General features: G+C 54.8%; 1 protein-coding gene across 8 annotated transcripts in view; it reads left to right on the forward strand.

Annotated features, from left to right (window-relative positions):
• PXDN (peroxidasin) overlaps positions 1-20,440 on the forward strand; it is a 112,332-nt gene that overhangs the window by 22,503 nt on the left and 69,389 nt on the right. For 2 of the 8 annotated variants that reach the window (XM_045369894.3, XM_074012478.1), the window contains exon 1: positions 15,103-15,206. The exons of the other annotated variants lie outside the window; for them this stretch is intronic. In XM_045369894.3, the coding sequence (XP_045225829.2) occupies positions 15,199-15,206 (8 nt within the window). In that variant the 5' untranslated portion in view covers positions 15,103-15,198. Of the gene's footprint in view, positions 1-15,102; positions 15,207-20,440 lie in introns of those variants that run through there. 8 annotated transcript variants of the gene reach the window in all.

Consider the following 20,440-nt stretch of genomic DNA (forward strand, 5'->3'; position numbering starts at 1 on the left):
CAACTCAAAGAGCACACTGGGTCTTTCCGAACAGGAACCACGTCAATTAACCCATACAGTTGTTTAAACTATTCCCGTTCAGTTGTTTGAATTCTGACACTTCTCCCAAGGTGGCTTCGTCTCCGCTGCCTGCCACATTCGCACCTTCTACGTGAAGGAGCCCTGTCTTCAGCCACGCTGCCTGCCTGCCTGTGTTGCTGAATTTTATGTTGACTTGGCTGGGCCACTGCACCCAGATATGTGATCAGACATTATTCTGGATGTTTCTGTGAAGGGGTTTTTAGAGGACAGTAACATTTAAATCTGGAGATTTTGAGTAAAGCCAACTGTCCTCTGTGTTGTGGGTGGACCTCGTCCAATTAGTTGAAGGCCTTAACAGAATAAAGGCTGACCTCCCCTGAGCGGGAGGGAATTCCACCAGCAGAGGCGGCTTTTGGACTGGAGCTGTGACTACCATGCTTCCCCCGGGGCTGTAGCATCAGTAAGTGGCCAGCATGTGGCCTGCTGTCCTGGGTCAGGTGCCCACCCAGGTCCAACCAGCTGCAGTCCAGGAGGACCAGGTCTTGTGATACACATTGCGAACACTGGGTTGGTCAGCGTTCTTCAGAGAAATGGAAACCACAGGATGTGTGTACATTCGTGTGTGTGTGTGTGTGTGTGTGTGTGTGTGTGTGAGAGAGAGAGAGAGAGAGAGAGAGAGAGAGAGAGAGAGAGAGAGAGAGAGAAAGAGACGCAGAGAGAGCTGTATCTGAGAGGCAAAGGTGGATGGCTGCCTCCCCAGGCCCTGAGGAGCAGGTGGTGTGAGAAGGCATGGAGCAAGGCACCCCCTGCAGACTCTGGACTTGCCAAGCCACTACCATCTCAGGCAGCTCCTTAAAATACACCTCCCTCTCTCTGCCTCTTTCGTCACCCTCAACCCCACCTCTCCCTCTGCATCCCTCCCTCCCTCTGCATCCCTCCCTCCCTCCCTCTGCATCCCTCCCTCCCTCCCTCTGCATCCCTCCCTCCCTCCCTCTGCATCCCTCCCTCCCTCCCTCTGCATCCCTTCCTCCCTCTCTCTCTGCATCCCTTCCTCCCTCTCTCTCTGCATCCCTTCCTCCCTCTCTCTCTGCATCCCTCCCTCCCTCCCTCTGCATCCCTCCCTCCCTCCCTCTGCATCCCTCCCTCCCTCCCTCTGCATCCCTCCCTCCCTCCCTCTGCATCCCTTCCTCCCTCTCTCTCTGCATCCCTTCCTCCCTCTCTCTGCATCCCTTCCTCCCTCTCTCTCTGCATCCCTCCCTCCCTCCCTCTGCATCCCTCCCTCCCTCCCTCTGCATCCCTCCCTCTCTCTCTGCATCCCTTCCTCCCTCTCTCTCTGCATCCCTTCCTCCCTCTCTCTCTGCATCCCTCCCTCTCTCTCTGCATCCCTTCCTCCCTCTCTCTCTGCATCCCTCCCTCTCTCTGCATCCCTCCCTCTCTCTCTCTGCATCTCTCCGTCCCTCTCTCTCTCTTTCACAAACACACACACAAACACACATGCATGTACACACATCCTGTGGTCTCCATTTCTCTGGAGAACCCTGACCAACCCAGTTTGCCATGTGTGTCACATGACCTGGTCCTTCTGGATCACAGCTGGTTGGACCCAGGTGGGCGCCTGACCCAGGACAGTGGTCCAGGTGCTAGTCGCTGATGGTCAGGCTTAGCCCAGGTGATGCTGTCTCCTGAGAACTTGAACTTGAAAATGTTCAGGGATCAACAGCTGGCCGTGGGGGCTGAGACCAGAGGGCTGAAACCAGAGGGCTGTGGTGAGAGTCCAGAGAGGTCTTGGAGGCCACTGTTAGAGGCACAGGGGCCCTAGGGAGCCAAGCAGGCAGGTCGACAGGGACCGGCGGGGAGTTCGATGCCTCCTGCAAGCCCAGTGTCCCCTCTTAGGTTCCATGGACCCTCGAGGCACACAGGCTTTGTGTGGTGTGTGTAAGGATTCGTGCTGGGGAGAGAACAGTGACCGGGGCCTCATCCAGCAGGGCCTGGGACAGAGCCTGGCTGGGTCGGGTGCTGCCCGGTGCTGCCTGGGGAGGGCCTGTCTCCATGGGGTGTCCTCTTAGGGGACTGCCAGGCTGTGGCTGACGGGCAAAGGTGGGTGGCTGCCTCCCCTGGCTCCGGTCCCACGTGGGGAGCAGGTGGTGTGAGAAGGTGTGGAGCAAGCCCCACTCCGAGTAACTCAGGCGGGAGGCATGGCTGCAGGGCGCCAGGCCGGCTCGCTGGTCTAAGGAGCCGTGAGTGCGCCAGTGCAGCCAGCCCCTGGCATCTGAGCTCGACTACTGTGCCCAGTGTTTGCCTTTGCAAGGATCTTGCGTGGCTCTCAGCGTGTCCTGGGTGTGCCCCTCATACGCCATCTGCGTGGTATGGTCTTCGGGGCCGGGCTTCCTCCATGGCCATAAGAACCCCTCTTTGGGGTGGAGTCGTGGCAGGTTGCCATGGACCACATGCGGTGGCAGGTGCTGGGAGCTGCGCGCTCTGCCCTGCCCTGGCCATTTCTTCCTCAGCCTGTTTGGCTGTGGCAGGCCAGAGCTGGAGACCGGGCTCAACCAGAGTACTGGACATCACCAGAGAAAGGACGCCTAGAAAGGCCTGGAGACCCAGCAGCCCTAAAGGGACCACACACGCCCTGCCCGCGTCACCCCACGTGTGCGGATGTTGCCGGCCTCCAGATTCCTGAAGATAGTCTCTGTCCTGTGTCACCCTGTGTGTGCTGCCTGGGGTCACCCTGTGTGTGCCTAAGTTACTGGCCCTGGGCTCCTGAAGACCATCTCTGCAGGTGGGCCCGGCTCTGCCATCCCCACGCACATCAGGTGGGCCAGGATTGTGCCATCCCCACGCAGATCAGGTGGACCAGGGCTGTGCCATCCCCACGCGCATCAGGTGGGCCAGGGTTGTGCCGTCCCTGCAGGCGTCAGGTGGGCCGGGGCTGTGCCGCCCCCACGTGTGTCAGGTGGGCCGGGGCTCTGCTGTCCCCGCAGGCGTACCTGCTGCACGCCAGCCTTTCTTCTGTTCCCCTGACCCCAGGGACCCTCTGCGTCCCCTCTGTCCTCTGCTCTGTCCATGTTTCCAGTGTTGGCAACACCCTTCCTGGTCAGCCGCCATCCTGGGAATTGCGCAGTCTCTCTCCTAAAACTCTGGGCTTGAATTCCTTTGGGTGGGGACACCAGACAAAAAGAGTGACTCACAGGAGGGGCTCAGGACTCCCCTGTGGGATGGGCAGAGTGGGTGAGTGTGGCAGGGCGGGGAGTGTGGCAGGTTAGTACAGTAGATTCATATGTTGGATTAGTGTGGTAGAAAGTGTGGTAGACAGTGTGGCAGGTTTAGGTGGTAGGTTAGTGGAGTAGCTTTGAGTTTTAGGTTAGTGGAGTAGGTTCGTAGAATTGGGTGGTAGGTTAGTGGAATAGGTGAGTAGAGTAGGTTTGGGTGGTAGGTTAGTAGAGTAGGTGAGTAGAGTAGGTTTGAATGGCAGGTTAGTGGAATAGGTGAATAGAGTAGGTTTGGGTAGTTGGTTAGTAGAGTCACTTTGGGTGGTAGGTTAGTGGAGTAGGTGAGTAGAGCAGCTTTGGGTGGTAAGTTAATAGAGTAGGTTTGTGTATTAGTCTGTTTTCACACTGCTGATAAAGATACCCGAGACTGGGTAATTTATACAGAAAAAAGGGTTTAATGGACTTACAGTTCCATGTGGCTGGGGAGGCCTCACAGTCATGGCGGAACGCAAGGAGGAGCAAGCCATGTCTTACATGGATGGCAGCAGGCAAAAAGAGAGAACTTTTGCAGGGAAACTCCACCTTATACCACCATCAGCTCCCGTGCGACGTACTCACTGTCACGAGAACAGCAGGGGAAAGACCTGCCCCCATGATTCATTACCTTCCACCAGGCCCCTCCCACAACATGTGGGAATTCAAGATGAGATTTGGGTGGGGACACAGCCAAACCATATAATTTTGGATGGCAGGTTAGTGGAGTAGCTTGGTAGAGTAGGTTTGGGTGGTAGGTTAGTGGAGTGGGTTAGTAAAGTAGGTTTGGGTGGTAGGTTAAGGGAGTAGGTGAGTAGAGTAGGTTTGGGTAGGTTAGTAGAGTAGCTTTGGGTAGTAGGTTAGTAGAGTAGGTTTGGATGGTAGGTTAGTAGAGTAGGTTGAGTAGTTTTGGGAGGTTGGTTAGTGGAGTAGGTTAGTAGAGTAGGTTTGGATGGTAGGTTCGTAGACTAGCTTTGGGTGGTCAGTTAGAGTAGGTTAGCAGAGCAGGTTTGGGTAGTTGGTTAGTAGAATAGCTTTGGGTGGTTGGTTAGTGGGTAGGGTGGGTTTGGGTAGTTGGTTAGTAGAATAGCTCTGGGTGGTAGGTTAGCAGAGTAGGTTACTAGTGCAGGTTTGGGTAGTTGGTTAGAATAGCTTTGGGTGGTCAGTTAGCAGAGTAGGTAAGTAGAGCAGGTTTGGGTAGTTGGTTAGTAGAGTAGCTTCGGGTGGTCGGTTAGCAGAGTAGGTTAGTAGTGCAGGTTTGGGTAGTTGGTTAGTAGAATAGCTTTGGGTGGTTGGTTAGCAGAGTGGGTTAGTAGAGCAGGTTTGGGTAGTTGGTTAGAATAGCTTCGGGTGGTCGGTTAGCAGAGTAGGTTAGTAAAGCCGGTTTGGGTAGTTGGTTAGTAGAATAGCTTTGGGTGGTCATTTAGCAGAGTAGGTAAGTAGAACAGGTTTGGGTAATTGGTTAGTAGAGTAGCTCTGGGTGGTCGGTTAGCAGAGTAGGTTAGTAGAGCAGGTTTGGGTAGTTGGTTAGAATAGCTTCGGGTGGTCGGTTAGCAGAGTAGGTTAGTAAAGCCGGTTTGGGTAGTTGGTTAGTAGAATAGCTTTGGGTGGTCATTTAGCAGAGTAGGTAAGTAGAACAGGTTTGGGTAATTGGTTAGTAGAGTAGCTCTGGGTGGTCGGTTAGCAGAGTAGGTTAGTAGAGCAGGTTTGGGTAGCTGGTTAGTAGAATAGTTTTGGGTGGTCGGTTAGTGGGTAGGGTGGGTTTGGGTAGTTGGTTAGTAGAATAGCTCTGGGTGGTCAGTTAGCAGAGTAGGTTAGTAGAGCAGGTTTGGGTAGTTGGTTAGTAAAGTAGCTCTGGGTGGTCGGTTAGCAGAGTAGGTTAGTAGAGCAGGTTTGGGTAGCTGGTTAGTAGAGTAGCTCTGGGTGGTCGGTTAGTGGAGTAGGTTAGTAGGTTAGTAGAGCAGTTTTGGGTAGCTGGTTAGTAGAGTAGCTCTGGGTGGTCGGTTAGTGGAGTAGGTTAGTAGAGCAGGTTTGGGTAGCTGGTTAGTAGAGTAGCTCTGGGTGGTTGGTTAGTGGAGTAGGTTAGTAGAGGACGTCCATGCTGCAGGTCAGTAGAGTAGTCCATGTGGTTCCAGGCTCAGGATCAGCTATTTCGTGATTCTGTCTGCATTTATTAGAAGACCTGTAAGTAAGTTTCCCACATCAACAATTTGGTGACCTGATTCTTTTCATCTGTTAGGTAAATTAGGTGAGTCTATTGTTGCAAGTTTTTCTTTTGTCAGTGGGAGTTTACAAAGATTCAGGGGTGTGTGAAGTCTTTTCCGTTAGTGTGTGGACCCATTGTTTCCTGGTTGTGTGGTTACCAGTCAGGAAAAGCTGCTGAGCCCAGTTGAATCAGATAGCCCCGGGCGAGAGGCATTTGGCCTGATCCGCAGAACCGAGAACAAAGAGGCCTTGAATAGTGGACAGACAGCTGCGGGAATCCCTGCGCCTGTCAGACTTTCCACCAGCCAGTTTAGGCATTAATCTATTGTTGGGAAAGGCCAAGAATTCACCAGCCAAGCAGGCTTTTCTTCTCGGGAGTGGCCTCAGCCAAGAGGATGGCGAGGGAGCTTTCTCATGGCCAGCGTTTCTAGACGTCAGATTTGGGGAGGCCTTAGCATTTTAAGATCGATGGCTGTGTGACATCGATTGTCTTCCCAATAGTATACAAACCTTAACCAAGTTAAAATTGGGGAGGGTTGAGCACAGCAGAGATCATGCTTACCAAGGGGCTGTTGAGAATGGGCCAGGGGGCAGGATTTTGGGGACATGGGGCTGGGTGGGGGCGAGGCTAGCATCCCCTTCTTTTTCTGCCCCTGTTGGGCTGTGTGACTTTAGGCTCAGGGACGCACTTATCTGAACCTGTCCATGTGGTGCGAAATGAAGGAGTGGAACTGGGCATCCTTTCATCATTTTTCAGCCCCTTATGTTTGTCTTTGGGGTCAAACAGAGGTGTCTAGAGTGGTTACCCCGTACTGATGGAGACGGGGCTGGGAGGGCATGAGAGGTACCACCAGGGCATAAGGCCCCAGACGGGACCTCACTGTGGGCCCTACCACATGATTGGAGGTGCCTATCTCTTTCTGAGGAGGATGCTGTACACTGAGTCCCCTTGCCAACCCCTCGCCCCAGGTAGAAGGAGTCCCTGTGCCCAGCCCACCCGCCACCTCCCACAGTGGTCCTCCTTAACCACCAGCTTCCCACCGTACACCTCTTATTTCATCCGGTACTTGCTGCAGTCCTGGGAGGCAAGCGATGTTGCCACCCTGTTTTGTTTTCTTTTGTTTTGGTTTTCTGAGATGGAGTCTCACTCTGTTGCCCAGGCTGGAGTGCGGTGGCACTATCTCGGCTCACCGCAACCTTCACCTCCCAGGTTCAAGTGATTCTTCTGCCTCAGCCTCCCGAGTAGCTGGGATTACAGGTGTGCACCACCATGCCCAGCTAATATTTGTATTTTCAGTAGAGCTGAGGGTTCCACCATGTTGGTCAGGCTGGTCTCGAACTCCTGACCTCAGGTGATCCACCCTCGGCCTCTCAAAGTGCTGGGATTACAGGCGTGAGCCACTGCGCCCGGCCTGCCACCCTGGATTTATAGATATGTACACTGAGGCTCAGAGAGGCCCACGCATCTGTCCAGGAAGCCACAGCCAGTCAGGTGGCACAGGTGGACTGTGCCCCAGGCCTGCCTGTTGCCTTGTCTTTGGCCAACACTCCACCACCTGCCGTCAAAGTAGAAAAGACCAACACTTGCTCCGAGCAGCTGGGTGAGGGCTGTATTGTTTGCCTGAAAAAACTATGTCTGTGTCATACACACACATTTTGGTCTCCCCGGGCAAGTACCTTAACCCTGAGTGTGGAAGATATTCATCCTGCAGAGGTTGGGCTGGGCAGGGAGGTGAGGCCTTTCCATGAGAAAGAAGCTGCCTGTGGCTGCCAGACCTGAGTTACCTGCCACTCTGGCCCCTGTGCTCAGAGCCTGGGAAGTGGTCCACGCTCCGCCAGACCTGAGTTACCTGCCACCCGGGTCCCTGTGCTCAGAGCCTGGGAAGTGGTCCACGCTCCGCCAGACCTGAGTTACCTGCCACCCGGGTCCCTGTGCTCAGAGCCTGGGAAGTGGTCCACTCTGCATTTCCCTGGCTGTTTCCATCTGCAGCTTGTTTGGCTGCTGCAGGCCACGGCTGGAGACCAGGCTCCACCAGAGAGCCGGCTGACCTGTGGCTGAGTTGCTCTGTGCTTCTGGGATGCTGGGGACGACACCCGCCCTGCACCGTGGCGTGTTCCTTGAGTTAGAAGATAACAGCCCCTTATTTACACCTGTGTCCTGTTTTCATAACAGGAAGGCGTTTACAATTTCTCAGCAGAAGCTGAGTTGAGTTCCCACTTCTCCTCATCTGGGATTTCATTTGCATGATTCTGCTGGGAATTGGCTCCCGCTCCGGCACTGTTTTTGCGGCTGTTTCTAATTAGACAGATGACAGCCTGCAGCGTTTTCCCGGACATACTTAGTGGGAAATGTGGAGTTCCTGCAGTTGTTTCACGTGCCTGGTTCTTTAGCAGATGACCGTCGGCTCCTTCCCCTCTCGTGACCCCACTGTCCTTGCCCTTAACCCCGGAGCGGGGTCTTTCTGGGGCAGAAAGAAAGAAATTTTCATTGGAAGAAGTTTTCAGGAACGCAAAACTGGCCAAGTTTTTCTGTCTGGAAGGCAGGAAAAATACTGATTTATTTTTTAACACTCATGGAAGAAGTTTTGGATTATTTTTCCCGAAGAGTAAACTGTGCATGAATGGATGTGTATTGATTATTTGTAAGCCGGGGGCGGTGGGGGCATGAACAAACAGATGTGTATTGATTATTTGTAAGCCGGGATGGGGGGAGCTTTGTATTAATGGGTGGTATGTTCATATGTGACCTAAAACCTGAGGCTCCCAAAAGACAAATGCTAGAAAGAGGTTAATCTGGGACAGGGTGAGCAAGAAAGGGCGCCAGGCCAGGCTCCCAGAGCCTGGAGAGGGACTCCCTACCTCCTGCGCCCTTGGCCAAGGGCCCCGTCTGACCCACGCTTGCTTTTGTCCAGCCCAAGAGCTATGCACTTTGCATTTCTAAATGGTTGAAAAAATCAAAAGGAGTAATATTTCATCATGTGGACGTTTTATGGAATTGGAATTTCAGTGCCATAAATAAAAGCTTACCGGAGCTTGGCCACAGCCACTGGGTTGCATCTTCTGTGGCCGCATTGCATTCCTGCTGCTGAGACAGAATTCAGGAGCTGCAAGACCATGATCTGCACCTCAAGCAAAGATGTCCCCTCCTGGCCTTTTAGGGAACGTGCGCGCTGGGCCTGCTGTGGGAGGGGCATTTCTCCGAGCCTGGACCTGTGGTCATTGCTGGGTGAGGATTGGTGTTGATGAGGGAGGGGTTGGAAGTTCTAGAAAGTGTGACTGGCAGGGTCCCTCCTCCCACAGTAGCTCCGTCGTCTTGGCAGAGGCAAGATCTGCTCTCCTCTCACAGGCATGGGAGCAGAGTGGGCCAGGGTGCAGGAGGTCTGGGGTCAGGGGAACCTTCCCAAGGTGGCTCCTGGGGTTTTGGAGGGCTTGACCTGGGCCGGGGTTGGCCCCTCAACTGCCTACCCAGGGTGCTGTGGGTGTGACGTGTAAATCCATGAGAGTCAAGTGCAGATGTAAGAGCAATAAAGGAGGCAGCTGAAAAAAACAACGGTGTCCTGGATATGGATGGCTGTTGTGGCGGGGAGGCCACCGAAGGTGACGGATGCGCTTTCTTGAACCTTTTTATCCGAAGGCCATTTCCAAAGCTGCCAATCCCAGTATTACCGTAGGTTGCCCAGGCTGGGCCATGTTTCAGGGTGACACGAACTTTGGCTGTCTCTTGCGACCCTCGTGCCTGTCCCACACAGGAGAGCCTGGGAGCCTGTGCCTTCCTGGCTATGGAAGCTCCTTCCCGCCTGCTGAGGAAGGAGAACTCTAAAGTTCTCTTCTCGTGTCGCTTTTTAAGCAATACCAAAAAAATGGGGTCAGTGAACACCCCAGGACACTTACGGGGATATGCAGTTCTCTGGAGCAGGCGGCATTGGGGTTGCCTGGCTGCCCACCTCTCACCTCTCGGGGGCCCGGGGCCTCAGGTGCCCCCCTCAGTCTGTGCCCCCATGCTCCAGAGGCACTGCGGCTTCTGCAAGTACCAGGAGCACACACCAAGGCCCTGAGCACACGAGCATTCATGGGGGCTGAGGCTCCTGCCACCCGGGGTCCATTTGGAGGCACGGCCGCTGGTGTAGCCACCCCGGGCTGTGAGGGAGACAGCCTGTGGCGCTGGAGCGGCCAGTGGGGAGAGGCGGCCCCCAGGGGTCTCCTGTCGAGGCAGGTGCCCCTCCTACTCCTCCCCAGCCTGCAGTCACCTGCAGGAATCTGGAATGGGTTTTTGCTCTGGACTGGCGCGGGAAGACCTCTTAGCCGCAGACTTCCCAGGTGCCTCCTGTGGGATCCACCTGCTTCTCTTCGCAGAGATGGAAGCCCGGAGGCCAGGCTGAGTTATCACAGCACAAAACTGTAGCAGGGAGAGGCTCAGCCTTCTTTCTTCTGTGGTAATTGATCGTTGGTGCAGAAAATTAGAGTTGCTTTAGATCTCGCCCTGCAAGGCACTGGGCAGCGTGTCTGAATCCTGAGGGCCCTGCGTGTGAAGCGAGAGAGATGGGAGGGTGGCAGGGGCTTCGTGCAGCGGCTTGAGGACTCAGGCATCAAGATCACCAGGTCTAGGAACCGGGGGGCACCTATGTGTGAAGGGAGAGAGACAGGAGGTGGCGGGGGCTTTGTGCAGTGGCTTGGGGACACGGACCCCAAGGTCACCAGGTCTAGGAACCGGGGGGCACCTATGTGTGGAGGGAGAGAGACAGGAGGTGGCGGGGGCTTCGTGCAGTGGCTTAGGGACTTGGGCCCCAAGGTCTAGGAACCGGGGGCTGCCTGTGTGACTCATTCATTTACTTGTAATTAAAGGAGTATTCTATTTTAGAAAAAATATACAACATACTCCAAAATGGCCGGACACCGTGACTCACGCCTGTAATCCCAGCACTTTGGGAGGCCAAGGCCGGTGGATCACCTGAGATCAGGAGTTTGAGACCAGCCTGGCCAACATGGTAAACCCCTATCTCCACTAAAAATACAAAAAATCAGCCAGACCTGGTGGCAGATGCCTGTAGTCCCATCTACTCGGGAGGCTGAGGCAGGAGAATCACTTGAACCTGGGAGGCGGAGGTTGCAGTGAGCCGAGATTGCACCACTGTGCTCCAGCCTGGGCAACAAGAGCGAAACTCCGTCTCAAAAAAAAAAAAAAAAAAAAAATCTAAAAGTAAGAATAACGGTTTCCCTGCCCCCAAGTCTCATCCGACCGTTTTCATTTTAGTTCTGCTGCTGGCTGCTTTTCCACAAGGCCACCATGTGTGACCTCCTCTACCTCAGGCTGTCCCTGGGGATTTGCTGCTGGGAAGAAGAGGAATTTAGCAAATTTAGATTTCTACTCTCCTGCCCTTCCTGCCTGTTTGGAATTTGGTTAGTTATGTGATCTGACATGAGCCAGGCTCTTGACATTTCAACTTGGTCCTCTACACGGTTGTTTCTGTAGGCTGACTGTAAAAAGTTGAACCCAATAAAACGAGGTTTAGTGTTATGATTATTTTATGACATGATGCATTACAAAAAAAGTGAAACATCACCTTAAGAAGGAAATAATATTGTCATTAAATCCCAGAGAAGCCTAATATTTAAATATAATTACTGCATTTTTACATTTGCTAATTAAAAAAAACTCAGAAACCTAAAATCATAATAAAAATTATAATGTACATTCTTCTTTTCAATTTGTCAATACTTTGATTTATTTCCCTGTCTTCTTTGGAAATAGTTTTCTGTCCTGTGCTTTTAATATTATCTCAGTTCTTTCTTTTCTGAGTTTATATTCATTGGAGAGAAAAAATGGATTTTTTTGACCTTTTTTGCACTTGATCGATATACGATCCTCAACATTTTCATTGACAAGAATTTTAAAGTAATTTACTGGATGATTACTTGAGAATTGAGTTAACTTGACATCTTGTCTTGGGAAGCTGAGATGGGAGCTGCTGTTGAGTGCAGCGGAGCTTTGGATGAGGAGGAGCTCCTGGATCAGTCTCCTGCCTCTTGAGGGAGCAGTTACAAGTCCAGGCCCCAATTTATAGGGAGCTGAGATCTCCCCAGACCTTCTGAGTGAGGATTTGGTTCGTGGCTGCCAAATGCGGTGGGAGCTGGATGTGCAGGGGGTCATCACTGCCAGAGAGCCTCCACCAGCACTCGCCTTCCCCCAGGGGTTCCTGCAGGTGGCCTTCCTTTCATTCAGGCTAGTGGTTCAGCAGGTTCTGGTTCAGCAGGTGCTGGTAGAGAGTGGGTGCTGGTAGAGAGTGGGTGCTGGTGGAGGGGGTGCTGGTGGAGAGTGGGTGCTGGTGGAGAGTGGGTGCTGGTGGAGAGTGGGTGCTGGTGGAGTGGGTGCTGGTGGAGAGTGAGTGCTGGTGGAATGGGTGCTGGTGGAGAGTGAGTGCTGGTGGAGAGTGGGTGCTGGTGGAGTGGGTGCTGGTGGAGAGTGGGTGCTGGTGGAGAGTGGGTGCTGGTGGAGTGGGTGCTGGTGGGGAGTGGGTGCTGGTGGAGTGGGTGCTGGTGGGGAGTGAGTGCTGGTGGAGTGGGTGCTGGTGGAGAGTGGGTGCTGGTGGAGAGTGGGTGCTGGTGGAGTGGGTGCTGGTGGAGAGTGGGTGCTGGTGGAGAGTGGGTGCTGGTGGAGAGTGAGTGCTGGTGGAGAGTGGGTGCTGGTGGAGAGTGGGTGCTGGTGGAGTGGGTGCTGGTGGAGGGGGTGCTGGTGGAGGGGGTGCTGGTGGAGAGTGGGTGCTGGTGGAGAGTGGGTGCTGGTGGAGGGGGTGCTGGTGGAGGGGGTGCTGGTGGAGAGTGGGTGCTGGTGGAGAGTGGGTGCTGGTGGAGTGGGTGCTGGTGGAGTGGGTGCTGGTGGAGAGTGGGTGCTGGTGGAGGGTGGGTGCTGGTGGAGTGTGGGTGCTGGTGGAGAGTGGGTGCTGGTGGAGTGGGTGCTGGTGGAGAGTGGGTGCTGGTGGAGTGGGTGCTGGTGGAGTGGGTGCTGGTAGAGAGTGGGTGCTGGTGGAGTGGGTGCTGGTGGAGAGTGGGTGCTGGTGGAGAGTGGGTGCTGGTGGAGTGGGTGCTGGTAGAGAGTGGGTGCTGGTGGAGTGGGTGCTGGTAGAGAGTGGGTGCTGGTGGAGAGGGTGCTGGTGGAGAGTGGGTGCTGGTGGAGTGGGTGCTGGTGGAGTGGGTGCTGGTGGAGGGGGTGCTGGTGGAGTGGGTGCTCATAGAGTGGATGCTGGTGGGAAGTGGATGCTGGTGGAACGGGTGCTCATCTAACGTGTGTCACCTCCAACGGCTTCACCTCCTATTATCACCAGCGTGTGTTGCTGTCTCCAGCTGTCCCCCAGAAACACTGCGCCCCCAGCAGCCTGGGTCTGAGTCTTTAGATCCGTGTGCTGTGGTCAGACTTGAGCCAGCTCCTGCCCTTCAGGCTTGCACAGCACCTGAATTGATAGAAGGGGTCCACACCTAGCAAGTGGGCAGCAGACGGCAGCTGTTCTTCGGCGTGTTTCTCCTTTGACACAGTAGTGCCATTTCTAGAAAACTGTTTCATAAGTATATTAACACACATCACAGACGGGATGTACCAAAGCTCGTCATTGCAGGGCTGTTTGTAATAGTGCAAGGCTGGAGGAACCCAGATGTCCTCCTCTCCGCAGCTGCCTGTGCTCCTCTGGTGGGCTGGGCGGCGCGGTGGGAAGGGCTTGGAGACTGTGTGCTGTTTGCATCGGGCAGCCCCACAGATACCACGGATGGGGCAGCGTGAATCACAGAGATCTATTTTCTCACAGTTGTGGAGGCTGGAAGTCTGAGATCAAAGATGCCAGCAGGGTTGGGTCCTGGCGAGGGCCTCCTGCAGGTCTGCAGATGGTGCTCTCTCTGTCCTTACGTGGCGGAAAAAGAGGAACACGCTCTGGGTCTCTTTCCCTTCCTACAAGGACACGGATGTCATGATGGGGCTTGTACTGAGGACCTCATCTAAAGTGCGTGATCTCCAAAGGCTCCCCTCCCTGATAACACCATCACGTGGGGTGACGGCGGAAGGACTGATCGGAGCCGCCTCGCCCACCTCCCAGGGCCGGGCAGGTGCGGAGCGGGAGTGCTGTCGGGAGCGCGTCTTGTTCAATGGCCCTGACTTTGGAACCTTCAGAGTGTTTGAGATAAAGAAAGAGAAGCTTCGAGCTGGCTCTGGCTGCATCCCAGCCCCGCTGTGGCTTCCGTTAGAGGCCCTTTCCTCACCCTATCTTCCATGGGGCCATGCACAGTGTCCGTTCGGCAAACGCCGCACACCCTGCCCTGGTCAGATCAAGCACCCGCACTCTGGGGCCCTCTCTGACCTGCAGCCATAGCTACTCCCGGGCCTCCTCCTGAGGCTTCCACTGCAGCGGGTGCTGTGGTCACCTGCTGGCGCCTGGCCGCCTCCTCAGCGAACAGCGGGGCCCATGGGTCTCCGCACCTGTGGTCAGCATTGCCCATGAACTGCAGATGTGCCGCGAACACCAACGAGTGGGCGGCGAGCACAGGGGCTGGGATGTTCTTTGCGGTTCCACGGGTGGGATCAGAGCCAGGGCACAGCGACCGGAGCCTGGCTCCCGTGGGGAAGACCGGCCACCAGCTCTGTCCCGCGGTGAACTGGCAGCCTCAGATCATGCCTGTCCCCGTGCTGTCTGTGAAATCGGGTGACACCATGGTCGCGGCCCTGCAGGACTGTGTTTTGGAGCCAGGATTCTGCCTCATCAGTGACTCCTTAAAAAAACTGTACTTGATAAAACCTGTACATGTAGAAAGGGTCTAAATGAACCCAGTCGGGCACACCGGACTCCATGTGCTCTTGGTGATTTGTGTGTCACAGAGTTAAGTGAGGTGATCCAAATTGATACCATAAAAGATGCCCTTGTTTCTATGAACTGGGCGTGCCCAGTGCCCGTGCAACTCGGATGCCCGGGAGAGGAGGTTCCGTCCCACCGTGGCCTGGGGTGAGGGCAGCTCAGGGAGCTCTCACTGTTTCTTCCCTGTGGGGTGAGTCGGTGGTTCTGGATGCGTGACTGCATCAGGGACCCCTCTCCCCTTCCTCTGCCGTCGTGGGTCAGGGTGGGACCTCTCCAACCTCTGTTCCCGAAGGAGGATTGAGAATCACTTGGGCTTCTTACGATTTTTGTCATTCTAGTCAGGAAGAGGCTTCCTGCGAAGGGCGGAGGCTGACTGGGTTCTTGGTGTTTGGGTGGGATTGAGCAAAGCCCTTCCGTCCATCCACAGGGGGCCTCAGGGGCAAACTCCAGGCCCAAAGCGGAGGAGCTGCCTGAACACAAAAGAGCGAACCTGTTAAATCCAGGAGCTTTGTCCGCTAAAGCGTCCTGCTGGGTTGTAAGAAGCTTGTTTCCCCTCTTCACTAATTGTGGAACAATGGCAGGGACAGAGGGTGCATGATGAGACCTGGGCCTGCGCCAGGGCACATGCAGACAGCCAACCCAGCCCCGCGATCCCAGCTCGAGCAAGGCCAGCTCCAAAGCAAACACCAGCTCCCGGGTTTACTTGGCGGGGAGGTGGGAGGAGAACTTGAGAAGCCCATTCATCCTGCAGCTTCCAGGCCTGGGCGTTCCCGCCTTGTTCCTGGGACAAAGCTCATTGTTCCAGCTGGAGAAGAGCTCCGCTGAGGATCGCCTGCGTTTGGTTTCCCATCTCTCGTGTTACTTTCCAGTGTCTTAAGAGTTCCTCTCTAGCCCTTAGGATGCTGACGTAAGTGTGGTAAAAGGTAGATCCTAAATGGGTTCCTCTTAAACGCTGGTGATTCTTCTTCGCTTTAGACAGTCACGGGAATTGTTGCTAGGGGAGGGATATCTGCGGATTGTTGCTTTAGGCACCTTGGTACGAATCTCTCCTCTGCACTAAGTTTTAACAGAGAACCCAGAGCGTGTTGATTCCCTGCCTTGTGCAGGGAAATGTCTTCCCCTTTTTTGTCCTCTTCTATGCACTTCTTGCGTCTTTGACAGCTGATAGCCCCTCTGCAGGGATTCATTTTGTTCCATTTTGGAAGACTTTTGGCAGCCTCGTGCTTCCAAAAATTTGGGCGAAAAGTGTGGGTTGATTATTTACACAAAAGTCAGACCTATCACAATTAAATCATAATTTCTTTCTGATTACTTCTGTTTGACAGTTTGATGTTCAGAAGGCATGGATGAGGCATCTGAGATTGATGAGCTGATTGGTGAGCACTGCAGTGCGGTCTCGGCTGTATTATTAGCGGGGAGGTGATGTTTAGAGCTGATTGAACACTGCAGCGCGGTCTCGGCTGTATTATTAGTGGGCAGGTGATGTTTAGAGCTGATTGGTGAGCACTGCAGTGTGGTCTCAGGCTGTATTATTAGTGGGGAGGTGATGTTTAGAGCTGATTGGTGAACACTGGAGTGTGGTCTCAGGCTGTATTTTCAGTGGGGAGGTGATGTTTAGAGCTGATTGGTGAGCACTGCAGTGTGGTCTCGGCTGTATTATTAGCGGGGAGGTGATATTTAGAGCTGATGGGTGAGCACTGCAGCGCGGTCTCAGGCTGTATTATTAGTGGGGAGGTGATGTTTAGAGCTGATTGGTGAGCACTGCAGCACGGTCTCAGGCTGTATTATCAGTCGGGGAGGTGATGGCTTAGAGCTGATTGGCTTCTGGCAATGCCAGCAGGATGTAAATTCTGTGACTTGGAGTTGTGATTTAAGCAGCTGTTACTGCACTTGCTCCCTGGAGGACTTGATATGACATGGAGGCAGGACTGTGACCCAGTGAATACCAGGCAGCCAGTGGGACAGGGAAGCCCCAGCTTCCCAGATAGATCTTTAGGTGCTGGACAGACCAGCTCCCAATTTTGTAGAATAACCCAGGAGCTCCTAACTCACTGAAGGTCGGAGACGCTGGGACGGGCTCTGGGTTTGAGAACCCAGGAATCGGAGGACGGGGTAGAACTTGAATCCAGCATCCAGTCGGATCCAAGTGCTCGCTCTGACTGAGGTCTGGAGACCCTGAAGAAGCTGGACCAGAGACGACAGTAGCCTCAGAGGGGTGTCCAAGCCACGTGGACGCCTAAGCGGCCCTGCCCGGGAGCCTGAAGTGCCTGGGTGAGGCCGTAATGGACGGAGAACTGCTCCTTGCAGCTGCACACTCCACGCGGGAAACTCGCGAAAAGGGCTGGTGACGCTCCACGCGTCCCAGGTCGTGGGCAGCCGCACCCTGCACCCTGCATCCCAGGCCGTGGGGAGCTGCACCCTGCATCTGGGCTCATGGGGAGTGGCACATGGCTGCCTCCTACACTCGCCCCTCCCAACCCCAGCCTTCATGGAGGGAGTGTCTTTAGTGGGTCATGTGGGTTTGGGAGTAAACTGAGCCGTTCTGCCTTGCCCTGTTGTCTTTTTTCTGTAACTTCAGTTAATTTTTAGTTGGTTACCAACTAGCTCCTGTGTGCATTCTCTCATTACATCCTCAGAATACACCAATGGATAATGCATCATCTGCTTTTATTAATATAATGTGATAATGGTTGGTTCCCAAGACTGTATGAAAAGAAAGTCAGTCTTGGGATCCCCCAAATCGCTAAGTTAAAGGGAAGAGTCAAGCTGGGAACTGCTAAAGGCAAACCAAACCTGCCTCCCATTGTATTCAAAGCCACCCTTTGCTCACTGGGACACGCATATCTGATTGCCTTCTTTGGAAAAGATGGTCAGAAACTCAAGACAGTGCAACCATTGGTCTCTTACCTGCCTGTGACCTGGGAGCTCCCTCCCCTCTTGGAGTTGCCCCCCCTTCACCTGGAGTTGTTCAGCCTTTCTAGACCGAACCAATGTTCATCTTACATATATTGATTGGGGTCTCATGCCTCCCTAAAATGTATAAAACCAAGCACTTTAGGAGGCCGAGGCACGTGGATCACCTGAGGTCAGGAGTTCAAGACCAGCCTGGCCAACTCGGTGAAACCTCGTATGTAAAAATAAAAAAATTAGCCGGGCATGGTGGCGGGCGCCTGTAATCCCAGCTACTCGGGAGGCTGTGTAGCAGGAAGAGCCGTAGACAAAGCTCCTCAGACACCAAGTTAAAGAAGGAAGTGGTTTATTTGGCCGGGAGCATCAGGCAAGACTCCTGTCTCAAGAGCCGAGCTCCCCGAGTGAGCAATTCCTGTCGCTTTTAGGGGCTGACAATTCTAAGGGGGTCCGTGTGAGAGGATTGTGATAGACTGAGCAAGCAGGGGGTACATGACAGGCTGCATGCACCGGTGGTCAGAGTGAAACAGAGCAGACCAGGAAGTTTCACAATGTCTTTTCTGTGCAATATCTGGAATCTATAGATAACGTCACCAGTTAGGTCAGGAGTCGATCTTTAACTACCAGGCTTAGGTCAGGCAGGCCCAGGCCTGGTTTCGGGTCTGGTTCCTTGGTTTTGGGTCTGGTTCCTAGGCGCTGGGCTACCTGCCTTTAGTTTCGCTTCTCTTTCTTTTTCTGAGTATAAAACAGTATAAAACAAAATGAGAGGGTGTCTCTCTTCCCTCAGCTGAGGCAGGATAATTGTTTGAACCTGGGAGACGGAAGTTGCAGTGAACCAAGATCATGCCAGTGGACTCCAGCCTGGGTGACAGAGCGAGACTGTGTCTCAAAAAAAACAAAAAACAAGGTGTGCCCTGAAGACCTTGGACATTTGTCGTCAGGACCTCCTGAGGCTGTGTCATGGGCATGTTCTTGACCTTGGCAAAATAAGTTTTCTAAATTGGCCGAGACCTGTCTCAGATATTTGGGGTTCACATATCACTGGGGTGGCATCTGTGACCCGCAGGAGAGTCGGGCTCTGTCTCTCCTTCTCTCTTGGAGCAGCTCCTGGTCCTGTCCATGCAGCCCTGGTAGGGCCTGCTCCAGGCCGAGTCTGTTCCTTGTGTCCTGGAGGAAGCCTCGGTGACAGGGGACCCTGTGCCGGGGGCGGGGGTGTCACCTGTGGAGGAAGGGCAGGGGGAGAGGATGAGCAGGCCCCCACTTCTCGTTGCCTGGAAGCCGAGATAGATCTTCACTCCACCCAGGCCTCCTCTGCTCCTTCTGCCTTCAGGTATTTGTGACACTCCAGGATCCCCCAAGAAATGACCCTCACAGCCAAAGGATTGAGGCCAGGTGTCTTTAGCTGAGGGGCAGGCAAGTCCTGACTAACGTAATTCGATCTCATTAATGGTATTAGTGGGCATCTTATGTCTTAGCTCTGTTCAGGCCTTTCTGAGGAGCCATGGCTGGGGCAGTCTATAAACATAGCAGCAGGTACCAGTTCACCCCTGCAGCTCTGGAGGCTGGAAGTCCAAGATCAAGCAGCAGCCAACTGGGTGTCTGCTGAGGGCCACCCGGGTTCGGAGAAGGGACCTTCTCCTCGTGTCCTCTCACATTGTGGACAGGACAAGGCTGCTCTCAGGGTCTTTTCATAAGGGCAGGTGCCCCACCCTGGGGGCACCACCATCAAAGCCTCGTCACTTCCCAGAGGCCCCACCTCCCAACACCATCTCTTGGGGGTTAGGTCTCAGCACAAATCTGAGGGGCCATGAACGTTCAGTCTGCAGCCATGGGGGCTCAGGGAGCCATGAGCACTAGCGCTGGACCCAGGCAGCTGGACGCCCCCACCCCATCCCGCACCCCCCACCCCATCCCGCACCCCCCACCCCATCCCGCACCCCCCGACCCTATCCCGCACCCCCCGACCCTATCCCGCACCCCCCGCCCCATCCCGCACCCCCCGCCCCATCCCGCATCCCCCGCCCCATCCCACACCCCGACCCCATCCCGCATCCGCCACCCCATCCCGCATCCTCGCCCATCCCACACCCCCGCCCCCATCCCGCATCCTCGCCCATCCCACACCCCCGCCCCCATCCCGCATCCTCGACCCCATCCCTTATCCCCCACCCCATCCCACACCCCCGCCCCATCCCGCATCCCGACCCTATCCCGCATCCCCCACCCCATCCCGCACCCCCGCCCCATCCCGCATCCTCGACCCCATCCCGCATCCCCCATCCCATCCCGCACCCCAGCCCCATTTCGCATCCCCCGCCCCCATCCTGCACCCTCGACCCCATCCCGCACCCTCGACCCCATCCCGCACCTCCCGCCCCATCCCGCACTCCCCGCCCCATCCCGTATTCCCCGCCCCATCCCGTATTCCCCGCCCCATCCCGCACCCCCCACCCCCCACCCCATCCCCCTACCTCATCCCGCATCCCCCTACCTTGAGCCTGCTTCTCTGTGGGACTCCCCTTCACCCACAGGGTAAGGGGCATCCTGAGGCTTCACTCACACCACGCGGCCCACCTCAGTGGTCCTATCTACGCTTCCTCCAAAATACACCCTTGCCCTCCACTCTGGGCGCCCATTTCTCCTACGACTGCCGGAGTGCAGGCTTGAAATTCGTCTGTGCCCTTCATGTCACTGTGGCCACCTGCTCTGGTGGCTCAGGTCGCATCTGTTAAGTACAGAAGCGAGTACATTACGAAGTCTTAATCCTTCACAGACTTCGGTGGGCCCCGTGAGACTTCCTGACATGCAGCCCAAGTGCATGGATTTACTCAGCCCTGTGGTAAAGCAGTGCCATCTGTAACCCCGAGAATGCAAGCCCTGGGTGTTCCTTCAGTGACAAAAGGCAGTCCTTAGTACGAGGCACTGAAGCGATTTTAGGTCAGGCAAATGTTCATGGAAAACCACATGGCCTGGCTTTGGGATGTGGCTTTTCAAACTCCCCCAGCCTCCCACTTGCAGCGAGACTGGGATGGGGAGGTAGGACTCAGCCTCCCGCCTTTCCCAGCGGGGCTGAGGTGGGGGCTTCTGTCCTGTATTCATCCTGGGAGAGGGCGTGGGGCATCGGCTGTAATTCCGACCTTTAAAATCAGTAAAGCGCTTTGCATATTTGCTCCTCTGAAGCAGCGGTCTAAGAGCCTTTGGGTTGTATTGGTTTTTTGTTGTTGTTGAGACAGT

The sequence above is a fragment of the Macaca fascicularis genome, chromosome 13 (genome assembly GCF_037993035.2).
Source record: "Macaca fascicularis isolate 582-1 chromosome 13, T2T-MFA8v1.1".
NCBI lineage: Eukaryota > Metazoa > Chordata > Mammalia > Primates > Cercopithecidae > Macaca > Macaca fascicularis.